This window comes from Piliocolobus tephrosceles, chromosome 8, assembly GCF_002776525.5.
Source record: "Piliocolobus tephrosceles isolate RC106 chromosome 8, ASM277652v3, whole genome shotgun sequence".
Classification (NCBI taxonomy): domain Eukaryota; kingdom Metazoa; phylum Chordata; class Mammalia; order Primates; family Cercopithecidae; genus Piliocolobus; species Piliocolobus tephrosceles.
The window spans coordinates 121980179-121999528 of NC_045441.1; the positions used below are offsets into that span (position 1 = coordinate 121980179).

At 40.2% G+C, this 19350-nt stretch overlaps 1 protein-coding gene across 2 annotated transcripts in view; it reads right to left on the reverse strand.

The window, feature by feature from the left end:
• CHCHD3 (coiled-coil-helix-coiled-coil-helix domain containing 3) overlaps positions 1-19350 on the reverse strand; it is a 292241-nt gene that overhangs the window by 6334 nt on the left and 266557 nt on the right. Inside the window, exons 7-8 of one of the 2 annotated variants that reach the window (XM_023207830.2) lie at positions 16061-16102; positions 5172-5307 (exon numbers count right to left, since the gene is read on the reverse strand). In XM_023207830.2, coding sequence (XP_023063598.1) covers positions 5172-5307; positions 16061-16102 — 178 coding nt within the window. The remainder of the gene's footprint in view (positions 1-5171; positions 5308-16060; positions 16103-19350) is intronic. The other variant, XM_023207831.2, reaches the window with a different exon arrangement.

Genomic DNA, 19350 nt, shown 5'->3' on the forward strand with positions numbered 1-19350 from the left:
ATGCCCAGGCCTCACCCCAGACCTTCTGAATCAGAATCACCAGGGATGGGGATTGGGTGGGTACATTTTAAAAAACCCTTCAGGGGATTCTGATGCTCACCCACATGTGAGATCTGACACAACAGGAAAAATACCCTGGTTTTGAATTTAAGAGTGGGTTGTTTGGTCTGGGGTCTGCCCTTCTATAGATCATTCAAATTCTCTGGAAGCTAATTTTTGCACATGAAAAAATGAGGCTGGGTTATATGATCTCTAGGCTCCTTTTAGCTCCAACAGCCTATAAGTCTATTAAATCATTTGCATCTAATGGAGAGTTCATCTGAAAACAATGGTAACATACAGCTTGCTCTGGCAATAGGTTTTTCTTTCAAAAACCTTGATTTTTAGGCAAAAGCTACTACTATGTTTTCAGGACCCCTTCATATTCAAAATATGTCACAGACTTAGGAGCATTGAATCCTGGTCTAATATAAATACAGTTCACAGGAGAGATGAAATGCATTGTCCTTCAGAAGGCGGACAGAAATTGTGCCAGGGCAAATTCCTCCACATGCACTGATCTTGAGGCTTTGACTTAGGAAGCCAACCAAATACTGGAGATGTCAATGATATTTTAGAAACGAGACAACGGGGTCCACTAGCCTTAAGTTGGAGAGCTGTCATATTAGGATCTAGCTCATTTACTGGGTCCTGACCCCGAATTCCTCACTGCGGCCACGTTCCTTTCTGATCTCTCCAAAGAGATCAGCAGGAAGCATGTAGGTCTGAGGTGGGGTAGTCTCATTTACAAGACGTCCTTATTGTGAGCTGAACTACCTGTTTGCATGGCTACTGCCCCACTGCCTGCTTACTGACTGAAACTTCTGCTATGATCTGGGGGACCCCTGATGGACTCATCATCTAACTTCAGGTCCCACACTGACCTCTGTCCCTTGGGCATCTCCTGGAGTTGGTCCTTGCTTCTGGTCCCAGTTTGCCCTTGGTTGACAGGATCCAGGTTCCTGGCTTCCTGTTCTGTTTTCAGAATCCCTCACTTCCCATGGTACTTCACAGGATGAAAGGCATCACAATCCAGGGGAGGCTTACGACCGGCTGGAGGGAGCCTGCATTTTCTAACGGCCTTTATTAGCCGGCAGGCTACATTCTGCCAGCCAGCGCAGAGACAGTTGTTTTTCACTTCAATGACTTTGGAGAAACTGTGAAACTGTTTCTATTCCCTCCCAGTTCTTTCTGCCACCTTGGCTTCCCCAGGGCTGTCAGGAATGTGAACCTCAAAGAAAGATGTAGCAGTGGGAGGCCAGGCGGCAGCAGACCAATCAGAAATGCAAGTGTTCTTCCCTAGTGAACGTTAAAGATGGACAGCAAAATTTAAGAGGCGAAGGCACAAATACTGGAGGTCTCAAAAGGAGACGTGTTGCTTATACCACATGAGCCATGTCTCTTCATCTGAGTGCGCCTATGAACAGGCATGCTTATGCACACCACCTTTTGCTCTCTATACATGAAGGCAGAATCAGACCTAGAATAACAGAGCTAGATGGCCCTCATGAATCATCTAGTTCAAACCTTCAATTTATCAAAGCAACTGAAGTTCAAGTCACCATAATTAGATTAGGATGGCAGCAACAGCATTTCCTATAAACCCCACCCTCCCAGTGAACATAGAATGTGCCATAAGGGTCCAGCCAGCTTCTGCACTTTTCTGTCAATAGCAGCAGGGCTGGGAAAAAGCTGAAATGCTTAGATTAGCGACTCCCAATGTAGTCCAATTCTGCAAGTAAATAGCAGAGAAGTGGTATGTCCCAGGGAATGGTCCCAGAGGTAATGCAGGTCTGACAGCAAACTCTTTCGACACCCTTCCCCTTTTTCAAAAAACAGAAGTTGGGCACATTTTGGTCTACCTGTGAGCAAATACGATTGGCTTCTAATTCCCACTCCTTTCCATTTCTCCTGTAAGGTAGGTGTAGTAAGATAGAATGGGAACCTGGCATCGAAGGTAAGAAGAGGTAATCCAATCTTGCCGAGCTTGAGAAAGTTATGAGGCTAAGCAGATATGAGAGACAAAAGACACAGAAGTATGTATCGATCGATGTGCTCCTTCATTTGTAAATGCTGTATCTCATATAGCCAGCCAGCCGGTAGCTTTTAAGTCTTAGAAGTAATAATTAGAGCTATTTAATATCTCTTTACACTCAGGAAGAGCACATAACTTAATACACAAGAAATAATAGTCTAAATGTCTCATGTCAACCCCTGAGAAATTGCTGAAGAACAGCTGAAGAAACACTGATGTGAGTAAGTGGATAAATAAGCAGAGAGGAAGAGTAAGGCTAAGGAGTATCTGGAAATTTTCCCATCAGTAAAACCTATTAGTCTCTAGAACAATGCCCCAGGGAACCCGTGAAAGGCCAATCTTATGAGTTATTTACAAGTAGAGTGGACTTAGCCACTGGAATTATTCCATGGGGAAAACCCTTGCACTGTCTGAGATATGGGCAACACAGCCTAATGGCTTGTTGTCATGTGCAGTATTTTCCATGTTTAGCATGTCCAGCTTGTTGTCTGGATTTAACAGGAAATATAACAAGGAAATATAAGAAGTTGGCCTATGAGGAACTGCTAAAACAGGCAGTAGGGACCATGTATCTTGCTGGAGTCTCTTCAAACAACAGGGGCACAGCTGGGGTCACGAGGTTAGACTAAATTCACAAGGAGCAAAAGGACAACCTGGTATTGGAGGGAAAGTAACTGCTTGTGAAACACTGACAGAAGCTCCTTCTGGCCACTGTGGCATGATCTTAAAATGGGCCAGTGCCAAGTTGCCCCTTTCATCACGGACTTCATCAACCCACTCCCCACGTGTGACCTTCAGACTCTGTCCCCCGCTCGTTAGATCTTCCATGTTCTGTGTCCTCCCTTTATTGCTTCCACTCTCACTTTCCCTCACTGACTTATTTCTGTATTAGTGGATGATGGATGGATGCCCCTTCACAAACTTACCCACTCAAAAACCAAACACCACTTACGTATTTTGAAATTTTTTGTTTTTATGGCAAGGTACATCTTGGTCTAGCTGTAATTTACTATTGTGACTTCCCTGAGTTTCAATGCTCTCAACTGGAAAATGGTGAAAATAAAACCACCTCTATTTACATCTCAGGTTGTCATAAGAAAACAAGTAAAAGAACGGATGTGAAATGACCCTGCACTCCTAACTACTGCAGAAATGTAAGGCAGTGCAGCTTCTTGGTTCTTGTCCATTTCAATGTTGCCCATCTTAGGAAAAAAGGTTTGACGGCTTCTATCTTTTTAATACTAACTTGTATTATACACCTCCTAATAACTGAATACAAGAGCCATGACAACAATAGATACTCCAAACATACTAGCTGAAAATAATAGACTGGAGAGTGAGGGGGGAAAAAGAGGGTCTCTTTTGAAATCATTAATAATAATTTGATGCTTTTGGCTGACCTGTTTAGTAAATTTCCGCACAATAATGCAACTGAGGAAAGACGGGGAAAAATAAGATTTACTGAATACTTTATATAAAGGTAATCCTCACAACATTACCCCAATTTACAGATGAGAAAACTCAAGCCCCAAGGTCACAGAGCTAGTAAAAGGACAGGGTACAAACTCAGGTCTGCCAGATTCAAACTCGCTATCACGCCATGTGGCGTATTTGATTTTGTCATAAGTTAACTTTGCTTTATCCTATAAATATATACCATTGATGTCACAGGACTATGTGTAGATAATCCAACACAACCCAGACAGGCAAGATGGGGTCAGCACTCCCAATGCCCCTGCAGCTGTCACTGTGGTAATGTTACAAATCACATGGTACAAACAGGCACGTATGTTAGAGACTAGCATTGAAACATACACTTTGTCACAGCCACACTTTTCCACTGGCCACCACAATAAGGCACTATTATCAAGTTAGAAAAATCCATGAATCAACCTACAAGTCCCAAGTCCTTCAGTTTGTATTCATATTGAAGGCTGGGGTTTATCAAGAGCATATCAGAAGCTGTTTTTGACAAATAAAATGTACTAACTTAACATTAGCAACATTACCTCTACCAAAGACCTTTAAAGAAAAGGATTCCTGGCATGCTACTAACAGTTATGCTACAAGCAAGAAACAGAAAAAAGTTGCCAGCCACTAGGCTTTTAAGGACAACATAGGCTTTTAATACATATTGATTATACTTTTTTCCACCAATGTTACTGTTATTTTCCAGCTATCCAGACAATACTAACCCTCCCATCGGATATTTGTAGAGTATAAAAATTTTACACCAAGTGGTATTATTATAACTACAGCAAATTAGACTGCAGAAAGGCATGCTGTGTAACTCAAACACTAGATTTAGTTGGGTTAGAAGGTCAAATCTATGGAGTTTGTCAGCAGAAGGAATCAAGGTTTCCAACAATTTCCGCCTCTCAGAACAACCTATATCCAACTGTTAAATTGGTTAAATGATAGGCAATTACGTGACCTGCCAGAATTGATAATTTGCTTCAGGGTTTATCATTAGCTTTCTAAAGTACATAAATTAGAGAAAATGCACGTCCTGTGAACATCGTATTATTCTGCTATGAAGGGTCAAGAGAAGAATATGGCTATGGTCTATAAAAGCAGTGGAAATTTTTTAAAATGCTATCTCTGGTTTCCCTTTCCCTGTCCAATTAAGTGGACTCTGTCAAACTAGTGGAAGGGTTGGACAGTGACTGAATGGTGGGTTTTTTTTTTTAACCTGGCCCTCTGCCTGACTACCTGCTGCTTATGGGCCCAAAGGTGCCAGCTCTTAATCTGTATCCTCTTCACTGGCTCTAAATATTGGCCTCAAAGTATGAGGAATGACCTTGAGAACATTACTATTAGAAGACAAAAGTTCAGGGCAAGTGGTGAAAAGTATAATCTTAGTAGAATCCTTTTTTCTGCAAGTAAATGAGTTGAACGCAAGGAAGATATGGGCTCTTTGACAATGATCGGACAGAAGGTATGCCCTAATCAACTCATTACAGTAATTCTTGATGATGATGACTAGGGCTTAGAAAGCCTTTTCACACACAGCGGCCCACTTAGTCCTTACCACTGCCCCAGGTCATCCAGTTTTCGATTTGCCCAGTGCCCCCACTGGCCTGGCTGGCACACCTACCTGTTTGGCATGATTGACACAGTGCATATACTGGGTGGCCAGAGACGAGCATTTGAGGGTCTGGTGGGTGTTCTCACGGTAACACTGAAGAATTTTGGCTTGCAGATCAGCACAGACTGGATGAGACTCATACCGCCTGAAAACAAACACAGGGACCGCTGAGACCAATGGTCTTCATTCAGAATAACAATTAAGGTTAAAGAACACATAAAACGTACAGTAAGACGCAGAGGTTGCAAATGTAGAAAAAAGTTTAAGAGAAAGAATTTTCCTTAAAAGATAGCTAAATTTTTCCCATGATAAAAATAACAAAGGGTAAATAAATTCTAAGAAATGAGTTCCATTAACTGACACTGCTGTGAGTTAGTCTGGACAATATAACCGTCCCTTCCAAACCGAAACCGTATCAACATGCCAGAAACTTGGAAGCCCTAAGTTGTCTCTTCCATTCCCATATCCACCTGGCCACAAAGCTGGGGATCCCTGCAGCCTGGTCCTCTTGCTCCACATCACTGTCGTTCCGTTGCTTCCAAGTGAGACGCATCCTGGACTCAATAAATGACCTCCCAGCTGGTCTCTCAGCTTTGATACCCTCTTCACCTGCCCGTACACAACTTCCAGAGGGTTCTTTCCAATAGAAAATCGAAGACAGTCTCTTTCCCCAGCACTTTCTACACAAAATACAAGGCCAGCTGGCTAGTCCTTCCTGAGCAGGTTCCTCTCTACCCTGTTGCCTTCACCCCCCCACCCTGCACACAGCTGAAGCCTGGACAAACCCAGTTCAGGGTTTGGTTCTCACACTTCTCTTCAGGTCTAAGCTCACGCTGCTCTTGCTTCTGGAAATGCCCTACATCCAAACTCCCACCTATGCCTATATATCTGGAGAAAACCTACTCACTCTTTGATACTTCACTCAAGTGTCAGCTTCATTAGCTCTCCAGCCCCCCAACCCCGGTACGGTCTATCATTCCCTTAATGGTGACCCCATTGGTTCTGTATTCACTTTTCTTGCCATGCACGTGACAGTGACTACACCATACAACCTAATACAATTTAGCAACCTACATTTACTAGAATGCAAATTCCAAGGGCTGTGACTTATTTTGTCACCTCAGCTATTAGACATGGGAACCCCTACAGAAGTCATGTAATACATTTACTCAGTGAATACAAATGGGTACAAAGAAAACATTTTAAAGTCCCTTGGGTTAAAATTTTGCTACTTATACTTACAAATCTCAGATTTTAGTCAGATTGCTTCTGTGAATACCTGAGACCAAATGTAAATGTTTCCAAAAAGCTTATAATATACGCTTGAAAAATGATAATAAACCAAATGAGTTATACGAATGAAGGTAAAATATTCTTATTAACACGGCAGGGAAGTTTGGACTGTAAGGACTAAATACATACAGAGAAAAAAAACACAGTATTACTACTTTTAATCTAGAAATTCATGTTTTTTCAAATTAGTTTTAATACAAGAAGCTTCCAGTCTTATCACTTCTATTTTTGAAATTTAAATTTGTTATTTCCATAGTAATCTTAAAATCACATTATTTTAAACTTAATGGGTTCTAAAAAAAAACCCTAGAGAACACAGGGGGACTATTTCTCATCAATAAAGAAACCCCTGGGTGACGATTTGTCTCCTCAGTCCTTTTATCCAGTACACTAAGCTAACATCTATTTTGCTAGAATAGAAACGCAAAGCATGTTGGCAGTTCCCTGACTTCCCACTACCCTCTAAAGAACACAGACATACAGAGAGAAAAAAAAAGTTTCAACCATTTTTCTATAACATCACTTTTACTTTTTCATTCATTACCTTACTGCTTTGTCAAATACCTAAGAACAGAATTTAAATAGAATCCCCGGAGTTTCCATGCTTTAAGATTTCAAACTTCAGATGTCTACGAATTTTTCTGGACACAGATTTCCCTAATCCTTTACCATGAACATTAGGATTTAAAAGGAATCAGTCGTGTTTCAAAGAGTATAGGCACAGATACCACTAAGTGACTAATTATAGCAAGACCTGCATCTAGATAAATATTGAATAAAATATGATTAAGCATCAGATCAGCTGAACCTAGCAAATACATGACTAATGACTAATAGCTCACAGGAAAGCAGGGTTACATTGTATCCTAGTGTTGACAACTGATCCGTGTCTCAGATTTAAAAGCAGGAGGAAGGAGGCGAGGAGGGAAGGCTAGAACAACCCTGACCAGATATGCAGCCCTTCCTCATTAACATACAGGAAAAGACTGTAAAAATGAGCAGCCACACCGCGCATCATAAAGAAGACAGCATATTTTTTCCTTTAAAAAGACTACTCACAATGGGATAATTCACCTAATGTTATGGACTCCTCAGAAAGAGGTAGTTTAATTTGTAGATAAGCATGTATCCTGAGTTGAGCTATTAGTCATGCAAGTTAAAGTCCATGAGTTATTTATGATTTGAAATGTGTCAAAATATACTTTTATCACCACAAATCAATACTACTCACTTCCAGGGCTCTTGATTTCCTGTCTGGTGGTCTGTTCTGTGTGTGTGTGTGTGTGTGTGTGTGTGTGTGTGTGTGTGCAGTCATCCTCTGATATTCTTTTTGTACACATTTCAATCTGTATTAATGATTCGATGGTAGAAAGAGGGGAAGAGGAATGGAAATCAGCATAATTGTCCTCCAGCTCCTGGAGTAGACTCTGGGACATTTTCTTGGATTAATCTGTAAGGGTAAAGGTTTGCCTCTGTATTGATCTGTAAAGCTTGTTATACTGCCCTAATGCACTGTTTTCACTTTGGGAAAATGCTAAATGAGATTGCTGTCTAACATTAGAAGGCCATAAAACACAAGCCATGGCACCTTCCATTCAGGATAAAGGTTTCAAAAACATTTCCAATATGCATTATGGTAAACCCTCCATATAATCATAGAGTCAGCAATTGACTTTTATTGACTGCTTTCATTCCTGCTGATGGAAAAGGCCCCTATTAGGCAAAAATAATGAAAGGCAGACTTTCAAGATACCTAGGAAGGAAAATTCAATCTTAACAGCAAAGGATGATTAGACAAGTTAATTTCTTTGTATGTAAGGAAGAGGCAAATAAATGGTGAATGACAATGTTAAGGATAAAATACAGATACGGACAACTTAAAACACTAATAATGAAGTGGGAAGATCTAATAGTTACTCAAAAACATGTTTAGCAAGAAGAAATCGGTGGAACAGAGTCAACCTTCGAAAATATACATTTAACAAAAACAAGAAAAAAAAATTCAGTTTTGTGGTCACTTGAAATTACCGGGAACCTTTCATGGATCCTACCATACGTACACACGTCTCTTTTCTTTTCTTTCTTGTACTCTTTTACTCTGCTCTTCCCTTCCTCTCCCCTCATCTCCATAAGCACTAGCAGCCCACCCTCCCTTTGGTTCTCCCTACCCCATACAGTGGCACCAAAGGCCCAAGGGGTTGCTGACAGTACCAAAGGTAGAACTGGAGTCCCAAAGATTTGACCCCAGAACAAAGTCAAAAGAAGCACTTTTGGTAGGTATTCTGTAGCCTGTCACCAGCAAAACATTTTTTGGCTAATGCTTAATGTTAATATTCACTTAAAAGGCACCTAAAAATATATATCCAAGTATTTTTTCTCATTATACTAACAGGTCTATTATAAAAACTTTGGAAAAAGGCAGAAAAGAATAAAGATACACATTTAGGCTGTTTCTATTTTTTCACTGCTTAAAAAACATGAAGGACATAAATTGTTACTACCATTTCTGATTATTACCTTAGGAGACTTTCCTGTAAGTTAAATTAATTGATCAAAGAGAAACAAAAACACTTTTAGCAAAAACAAAGCAGAGGGAGTATTCAGAAGTCCCCTCTTAAGACTCTATAACACAGTTACACTTGGTTATCTGTTTTAAAACTATCTGTTGGTTCCACTGCTGCCTCTACTTTCAAGTCTTAAAATCTTCTTTGATGTGGGTCTGAGGTTTACATGGTAAGAAAACTACTTACCCATCTTTTTAGTTCTGCTAATGTTCATGGTGAGGATAATAAGGTAACTTCAGAGATGGAAAAAATATGGAGAAAACACTCCTCACACCACTCTCCACTCAATCAGTCAGCAGCCACAACTCCCAAGGCTCTAGAGGACACTGAAGTCACTCGTTATGAGTGGAGGCATGCAAAGAAAGGATCCTTGCTCTGTACGTGAACCAGAAGTACGCTGAGAGAGTTCTACAGATACTATGATGAAAGATCAGAGAGAGGGAGAAGAGAGGGAACAAGAAGGAAAGAAGGAAAGAAGGAGGGAGAGAGAAAATGAATATGAGAATGGCTGGTGCTAAAATAATTCTAATTTTTTTTTTTAACAGGTTGTGATGATGCTTCCTTCACGGGATCAGGTGGTCTCATAAAACCATATTTTACACTAAAAGCAGACACACAACACAGTCAGGGAATCAAATCTTTAGGTCTAGTTCCTATGGCACAATGCAAAACTCTTTTTTTCTCTACCAACTTTTTATTAGCTGTTAAACGCAGTGATTAGGATTTCTGCTTTTCTTTTAAAATGCAAAACTAAAGCTACTAGGCACATTGCCAATATTTAAAAATATGTAATCCTCCACTTTTGTTTCTCTTATCACTTATAATTAATCTATTGTAAAATGCAATATAAAGAAAATATTTATCTGAAATGTACTATATTAACTTTTTATTTTTAATTTTACCTTAAATCTAAATATCCTAATATTTGTTTTCAGAGTAAAATGTAAATAGCCTCTAACAATGCAAGATCTGAAAAATTCAATTTTAAGCTTTTCTGACATTCTTAATAACTGCTAACCCTTTTATTAATGATATTTCCATTTGAGCTATTATCAAATTTCCACAATTACACTTTAGAGGGCCCTCTCTAAAGTGGTCCAAACAGCTCCAAAAGCTGCCTGCTTTGTTTCCATTTGTTTTCATATACAATTTGAGATACAATTTCTTTTGATTACCAACATGATGAATGTTAACTTATACGTTTTCTACCATCACAACACAAAATGCCAAGCAGCCTCCACTGTTACCAGAGAAAGGAATGTCGACCTGGACATCACCTAGTTCAACACTTAGCTCAACAAATTAGTCACACTGAGAGCAGACCATGACCTGTAATGAGGGCCATACTATTTAATCAAATAGCTTCAGCTTGGGCTTTAAAAGAAAAGGTTAGCTTTGGCTAGCTAGAAAACAGAGCATATAAAATTCTATCCTGTAAACCCAAGGTTTGAAAGAATAGTATGTATCTGAAAATACTTTAAGATTTAACATTTTAATTTTAATCCACTGTTGACTTTGGAAAAAGATGTCAGGTTCACAATTCCATAGTCTGGATCCACAGGGAGAGCATGACCTGGAGGGCAGGAGGGGAAAGCACTGCCAGCCTTCCACTCCAGTGTTAGGACTCTGAGTAAAAGCCCTAAACCCAAGAAAATCCAAAAGAGAGGACCTCTGGCCACCTATCCCTGCTAAAATGAGCAACACAGTACTCTATACACACAGATACAGAGTTCTTATGCCAATAGGCCTCATACACCCTAAACAGATGGGTACAAACCCACAAAAATGTAAGGTGAGCAAACAACTTTTCAATTTTGCAATGTGTTTTTCTTATTCAATAATATTGGCTCCTTGGAAATGATGGGGGGCAGGGTGGAAAAACCTAGGAGAGCAGGAATTTAACAACATGTGGCCACATGACAGCTGGTAGAGGTTGGGGCTTCTCTGTGGTGCTCAGGGGAGAGTAACACACCCTGACACGATGGGACTCCCCTGCTGCCTGGTTTCTTCTCAAGATGCAGCTCTCATTCTACCCTTCGCAGAAAACCCTCTTGGGATCTTGCCAACTGCACCAAACCCTGAGTTGGATCCCACTATATAGGCTCACCCAGCACAACTGAAGAGCTGGAGAGTTCCTATTCCTCACTGGGGTCTGAACTTAGGAAACTGGGTCTCCAAAGAATGAGGGTCCCCAAGTTTTGTTTAGCTGTTTAACAGGTGGAAGGATTTGGGAAGTCAGGCATTTGGTATGAGGTGGAAGAAATAAGCCATTGGCTAATTTTTACTTTCCACCATATCTTGGTGTTCTTGACTTATATTTGGGCTACGTATCTCCAAAAAGGGAGACAAATTTTTTACTTAATTCTTACTTAGAAGATACCAGGACTAAGAGGCAATAATTGTTTAGAGTTTGGGGACTCAACATAACTGATGGCAACATGAACTCAATCTAGAAGGACCCCAAATAAACTTCCAGATCACATATAATTTAGAACAATCACGTACTCATGAGATGCTATTTTCTGAAGCCTACAAAATCTTCTCAACAGGTAAAATTCTACAGCTAACAAACTGCACTTTTGTCTGGGTGGGGAGCCTTTATTTAAAGAGCTATAAGCCATCCCTCCCTCCCTTTCTTTCTTAACAATGCTTGAAATATTGTTATTACTTAATAAATGTCAAATAATAATGCTGTAATAAAAACAGGCACTAGTGGGTTAACAATGCAGTTTTTTAGCAGCAGTTACATAAAGTCTTCTGGGTAGAACTACCTCCTAGCATACATGTAGTGGGAACAGTATAAAATCACAGTCCATAGAAGTAGCCCTTGGTTATAAGAATTGCAAATTTGAAGATTATTCTCTTTGTCCTTTCAAAAGATACACAGGTATTGGAATGAAAATGTTAAATCCGAATCTCCAAAGGATATATCAATGTGTGAATGAGACCAAGTAACCTTAACACAGGTCAAACTTTTTTATTTGAATATCTCAACTAGATTTCAGGGTGAAGAAAAGCGTTGTTATTATTAGTGTTATTAAAGAAAGGCATGGCATTTACTCTCTCCTGACTTCGTAAAACAACTGTTGAATTACATAACAGAGATATGTTCATCATGAGCCATATGCAATGTACCAGTCATAGATTTTTCCTTAAATAACTATTTTCTTAAATATCTATATAATATATTCTACTTATGCTGACACCCCTGAAGCTTTGGAGTTATTTCCAATCCCTTATGATGCTACTTTGGAATGTTCATCAAAATTGGTCTTAGGATTAAAAACATGAGGATTGGTTGGTTCATTTATTCTTTTATCTACTCAGTCACTCCCACAACAGAAGGAAGACAGGAGGAACTGAGATACGTTGAGGAAAGCAGAAAGATATTAGGAAGCAAAATAATCTACTGGAATTAGAGGAGAAAGGGAAGGAATCCACTCTTCCTAGTGGTGGGTTGCTGTGCCCAGCCAGATTCATGCAGGTGGAGAAAAAACAGAGGGACTAGCTGGACACAGCAACCCATCCAATGGGAAGGACGAGGGAGAGAAATGGGGAGTTTAAGGCTGGGAACTAAAGCAAACTATGACATCTGTCTTCGAAGACAACTTTAATTTCAAGTTCTTGAAGGGGTGGTACTCCCTTTATCATCCATTTTTCCTGCAGAAAACCTCATGTTTAGAAGATGGATAACTGGAAATAGCCAACATGGGAGTCCCCAGTGTAGCCAAGGGACCGGGCACCAGGCTTGGCAATCTACCAGGTTTTTCTGACAAAGGATACTAAGAATCAACTTAAGACTTAATGAGAAAATTGAAGGGAACATCAAACATACCCTCCCAGAAACAATCATTCCCTATTTGGAGAAATACTTACTTCATGGGCCTTCTTATATCACTTTCCTCAATCTATTAGAATCGCTTAGAATCACAGACTCTTGCTGTTGAGTAGCATGCAGGCAGCTTTCTGTGCAGAAATAAAAGTGGGCACGCATGCATGTGAAGCTTCTATTTTTAGGTGTTTATAATTTTTCACAAAGAATTGCCCTTTGGGATGAATTTTATATGTTCCTTCTCAGCTGAGGGGTGACTTGGGTGGTGCAAAGTTTGGTGAAATTCCATTTGAGTCGTCCACGCATAAAAATACATTCCAGTACCCCTACCTCTTCCCTGCTGTGATCAAATTTAAGAAAGTGCTTTTGATACCAAGAGAAGTCAAGAACAGTTTAATTTTAAAAATTTCAAAACTGTCACATATCTCAATGAGGACTGTGACACATTCTAAAAAACTAGGTTAAGACCAAAATTTAAGTCTGTGGTGAGAGAGCGTGTTACATTACTTTACGTGATACGCTTTTTTCCACTACACTTTAAAAGCAAGATCCAAATACCAGATACACACTGGAAGCAATGTGTCTGGCTCCCTTAACTGAAAGAATTGCAAATGTATTTATTTTAGGGACAAGTGAAGAAAAAAATTATCCATACTGATTTGCCCTTTCAGTGTCAGAGTGCTAAAAATGAAGAGCAGCAGAAGCAGCAGTGGGAGGAGGGGTAGAGTCAAGCCTTTTGTCTGTTTTCCATCACTATCAGTAACTTGAAGAGGGGAATGCTTAGGCACTGCCACTGGAAGAGGGAAATCCCAAAATGGGGCCAAAAGGCCATGCTGCCAAACTTCCTTGGATGTAGTGCGGCAAGGCAGAAAGAATGTCACATGGACATCAGAGCTGTGCCACTGTGTAGAGACTAGGAAGGGGGCAGTCAAGGATGGGCAGGAACAAAGTGGAGGGGAGAGAATACTAAATACTCCCCCAAGAAACTTATTTACTGGGGGAGAAACACACACACTCATAAAGGTCACAAGTAACACAAGGCAACCAAAGTGTCAAGGAAACAGTACAGGCAGTATATGCTACAGCTGTTCTGAGGGCATAACCATTCTCTTGTGGGTGGATAGTATGGGGGAAGGGGTAGTCTGGGGGGTTTCCAAGGAAGAGAGGAGATGGGATTTTAAAAAAGCCCACAGAGTGAAGGACTGTAAGAGTCAGAGGGCGTTTGAGAGGATCTAGGTGAGCTGAGGTCCAGACTCAATCGAGTCTGGCATATTCAGGGGACTCAGGTTGTAGTAGAGGGTTGGAAGAGTGGGGTAGTGCTGAGGAGGGAGGGGCTGGGATACGGAGAATCTGCCAAGAAGAGACAGCACACCTAGAGTCTATCCTGCAGGTGATGAAAAGTCACTGGCCTTTCTAAATGAGAGGGTGAAGTTATAAAGGTACCATCTTGGGAAGCTGGATCCAATGTAAAAATAAATCAGATGGATGGAAGTGGAACTACATGGCAGGGAGGTCAGTGAAGCAGCACCCAGCTATAAAGATGAAACAAGCTGATGAAGAGAATGATCCAGCAAGAATGGAGGCACTGGAAAAAAAGGATGGAATGATGTGGTAACTGAGAGGACATGGAGGTAAAGAAGAGGAAGGACTGACAGAATAACAGGATGGCTTAGGCCTTGGGGATTTAAAGAATAAACATGCTCAAGTAATGACAGGAAGTTCAAGTGGAAATGACACCTCCTCATCACGATCTAAAGCATGGAGTTGGAGCTCAGCATGATGGCAGGGCTACAGCTGCAGTGTCGAAATCCCCTGCAAGATGTGGTGGGGAGTGTAGAGGCAAACGGAAGGAAGGACGACAGAGGCTTGGTGAACAGTCCATACCTGGGGGTGACAGGGAAGGAAGATGGAGCAGTAGGGGAACGGACCATGGAGAGAACTGGTGTAACACAGCATCACAAGGCTGGGTAGACCAGAGTTTCATGACAGAGAAGACAGTCAAAAAGAAGGAAGACTGATAAACGGCCATGGAATGTGCTCCGTAGCAGACTGGAGAAAGAAACTGAGCACAGTGCGTGAGGCAGAAGCAAGGCAGAAATAGGTAAAGAAGAAAGTGGGCAGTGAAGAAGAAATGGAGGCGGCAGGATGAGGTCAATTCAGTATCCTTTAGAGTACCTGTGAGATACCAGGCACCTTGGGACATGACAAAGAGACTGAGTCAGGCAGACCTATCTAGCCCATAAGAGCTGCTTTAAAGGGACACATCTGCCAATAGTAAAATACAAAAGGGAAGGATTACATCTGTCTGGAGATGACTAGGAAAAGTTTTAGATGAGATAATGGAATTTCAGTAGGGTCTTCAAGAATGGAAAGGGCTTAGGCAATTAGAGATGGGATAGAAAGGCATTCTAGACAGACAAGTAAATGAAGGAAAGGCAGCAAAAGAAGAGAGAAGAAAAGGCTAGAACTGGAGGCAGTGACATCTCCAACAGACTTTTTTCTTTTTTTTAAAGATTCACATGGAGATTTACATACAAATTACAGAGCCAAAACACTTTCATCAAGGACACATTCTGCAAGCAGACCATGACATTCCCATCAAGTAGAAGAACCAGTAAAAATGTGCTTAAAAGTTAAGATGTCAGGGAAGGTGTTGGGACGAGTTTTAAATTCTTTTAGAGAAAGACAAAGAAGGGCAGGCAGAAAGGAGGGCATGGTCCTTGAAGACCTGGTGTGGTTAAGGAATAACACTTCGATTTCTTAGCTAAAGAAGGGTGTCCACAGTGAAGAACATTACAAAATAACGCTGGTGACATGGGGAGGAGTGGAAGGAAATGGATTGCTGGGTAGGAAACCTCACCAGCTGGGTCAGTGCTCTGACAGCAAGAGGAATTCTAGTGAGTAAGCCCACGCATGAGAAAAAAGCAGTATACAAGAAGAAGGTTCTCCTAAAGGAGCTGGACACAGAACAGCAGAGACAGCATACCAAGTTGGGGGAGGCCCCGCTGCCTGGCCCTGCAGTGGTACCTGAGCAGGTGTAGGGGACCCCTTGATGGGAGATGTTCAACACTGGCAAGGAATGCTCCAGGCTCCTCTCTGCCCCCCAGGCTGTACTTTCCACCACAGCATATCATTTTACATATAAGGTAAACAAATCTAAGGCAGGAATATATTTATGTATTTACTGATGGGCTTCACCTCACACTTACACTGAGTGTCCAGTACTTCTAGCCCAAGTTCTTTCTTGCTCTCCGAAACAGACATGCAGTAAAATGAATGGTTAATGGAAAATGGAATAAGATTTTATGGATGTTGGACAGCAATGATTACTTATTCTGCACGAGCTCATGATTTCACAGGTTTAATTTAAAATCATATACCATGTATATGCTGACATATACATAAAATATATATATATACTTGACATAAATATCTACACTTGATTTTAGCCAAAAGGCTGAGAAATGATTATAAAATATATCTGAAAAAATACACAATTGGAAATAGCAGTTGCTTCCAAGGAGGAGAGTTGGATAGGTAGCCAAAGAGTTATGAAGGAGATTGACTTCTGCATATAATATTTACATTTTCTATCATGTGCATATACTGCTTATCAAGAAATAACATTCAAAAAAATGCAATGATATTTTATTTATATATATTGTATCCCCTGAGAAATTGCTGTAATAAAGTTCGCTTTTCCCCCTAGATGCCTGGACACCACAATTCCTAATGGTGATGCCATTTCCGCAGGTTTTGTGGCACTAAATAGAAAACTGATTGAAAACTTAAAGATGACAGAGATGAAATCCCACATGCAAACTCTACACAAAGACCAAAATGTAAACTGGGAAACAATTCATAATGCCCCCTACATTATCAGCCTTCAGCACAAGTTTGGCACAAACCCTTCTGATTTAGTATCTCAGTAACCTTGTGAGAAAAGACAGAGAAACCAACACATTATTGAAGTCATGGGGCAAGCCATTGGGTGTGAGGTGTAACACGAGCATCTGGAAAGCTTAGAAGTTTTCTCTATTCATGAAATTGTAAGTTGGCCCCTTCTCGGTCTTTTTAATTGCTCTTTCCCCACCTGCTTTCCTCTTTTATTTATAAGTAATTCCCAAAGCTCAGATATTTGTCCTTACTCCTCTTCTACAGTTCCTTGTGAAAGTATTTTTCTTTCTTTTAGTACTCCTACGACTCTGTGTGTGACTGAACTGGATTTCGAGTCTCTTTACTACTTGGTAGCTGTGTGATCTTAGGTTTCTTTAGTCTTCAGTTTTTCTATAAAATATACAATCAGTAATCTCAGCCATCTGAAGCCAGCGACTACATCTGATGATCCTCTTAGATTCCTTCTAAGACTCTACACTAAGTATCAACTGGATATGGTCAATTTGTTATTAGTTTTCTTATCCAAACAAGATTTTCCTCCTACTTTTCACCAATAGCAATATTGTTAGCTCATCATCATACATCAATTTTTGGTTCTTTTGTTGTTATTTATTCATTTTCCTGTTTTTAAATTATTAGTTTTCTTGAGACAGGATCTCGCTGTATCACCCAGGCTGGAGTATAGTGCTGTGATTACAGTTCACTGTAGCCTCGACCTCCTGAGCTCAGGTGATCCTCCCACTTCAGCCTCCTGAGTAGCTGGGACTACAGGTGTGTACCACCACACTTGGCTAATTTTTGTGACTTTTTTTTTGCTGAGATGGGGTTTCGCCATGTTGCCCAGGCTGGTCTCAAACTTCTAGGCTCAAGTGATCCGCCATTCTTGGCCTCCTAAAGTACTAGGATGTGGCATAAGCCACAGCACCTGGCTGATTCTTTACTTTCAAGAAGTCACTGAGATTGTTAGTTCTTGTTTTAAAATACCTCTTTCACTTTTAACCCTACCTCAGTTTTCCATATCCTTACCACAGGCTAAGTTATCACTTCAAGCATACACTACTATTACTACAACTTTCAAACAGTCCATCTGCCTCACCTGCCTCCTTTTCGTGTTCATCAACATGAATTCTAGTGAATGAATAGCCTGCAAAATGCCAGCCTTTCCTAGGAGTTCAACCAGCATTCTTCCTTCTCCCTCTCCTCCACCTACCAATGCTAATTTTACTTCCAAAATATTTATCATATCACCTGTGGTGTTGTAGGAAAGAGTACCCACTGAAACTTCTGCTTAAACCACTCTTTACCTATTCTGGCCTCAAAGTGAAGGACAGATGGTGACATTTGCAAGGTTGTTTTCAAACACAATCTAATATGAACCAGTGTAACAGCCAAAGAGCACAACTGCACGTATTCCTAATGTCCATTCCCAAGCTATGTTATACAATTATAAAATCATGCTCTGAATTGATTTTATTTTCTTCTTTTGGATAAGGGCACTATCTCCAGCAGCGATAAGTTTCCATAGGAACTAAATTCATTTCAAAAGGTTTGAACATAGAGGCTTTAAAAAAATGCTCAAACAACATACGAATTTTGTACATAGTGTCTTGCATTCTTGAAATCAGAGCACTGTCAAATCAGAGCCCTGTTTTAATCTCCTGGAAGTCCCTGGAAATGACAAATGGTCTCTCTGTATTTGGGAAATGGACATGTTTAAGGTAACTGGTAAGGAAAAGAACTTAGAAGGTGAGTTGCTAATTCGTAATATCTCACCTCTAGCATTAAACACAACTAATCACACACGATCACATTATTTACTAATTCTTAGAAAGTAAGTGCATCATGCATTCAAATAGTTGTAATATTTTCCTACTTAATACTCCATAAATTAAATATAAAAACTAGAAGAAAATATACCTTCAAGGTATTTTATAGCTAATAAATGTGAGAAGTTTATACAGGTGTATAAGCACACTGAACGGCACGTGCCTCTGTGAAACATCCACACGATAACTCTGTAATTTGAAAATTCTAACATGTTTCTTTTTTTGCTCTGGTTAAATAAAGTATTCAGTACTGATGCCATAAGAAGGCACTAAATTCCAACATATCCCTTTGTATTACATAAATGGATTTAAGCATTTTACAGAGGACAGGCAAGATTTAGCAAATTGGCTTAACATTCTAGTCTGCTGCTGAGACTCAAATGAACAAGACCAACTATGAAGTACAGAAAACAACAATCTACCACACAGATTCTCCAAATGATTATGATGAGTCTCATACATGAGTATTTCAGAGGTGGAATCTCAATGATTTCTACGTAAAGGGATAATGATATATTACTGTAGGACCAAATAATGCATTTCTCAATTCATGTCTGCATTGGATTCACCATGCTGAGCTCCATTAGTTTTACATCTCCCTAAGGGTTCCAATTCAGCAGTATTAATACATGCCATTACACACAGCCCAATCTAAGAATGGCTGCCTTATGAAAGCCCCTTAATACTAGTCTCTAGTTGAGTGTTTCTGGAGAAAAATCACAAAACCAGGGAAACTAGAATCACTATAAATTCACAGACACTAAATCCTGCCACCA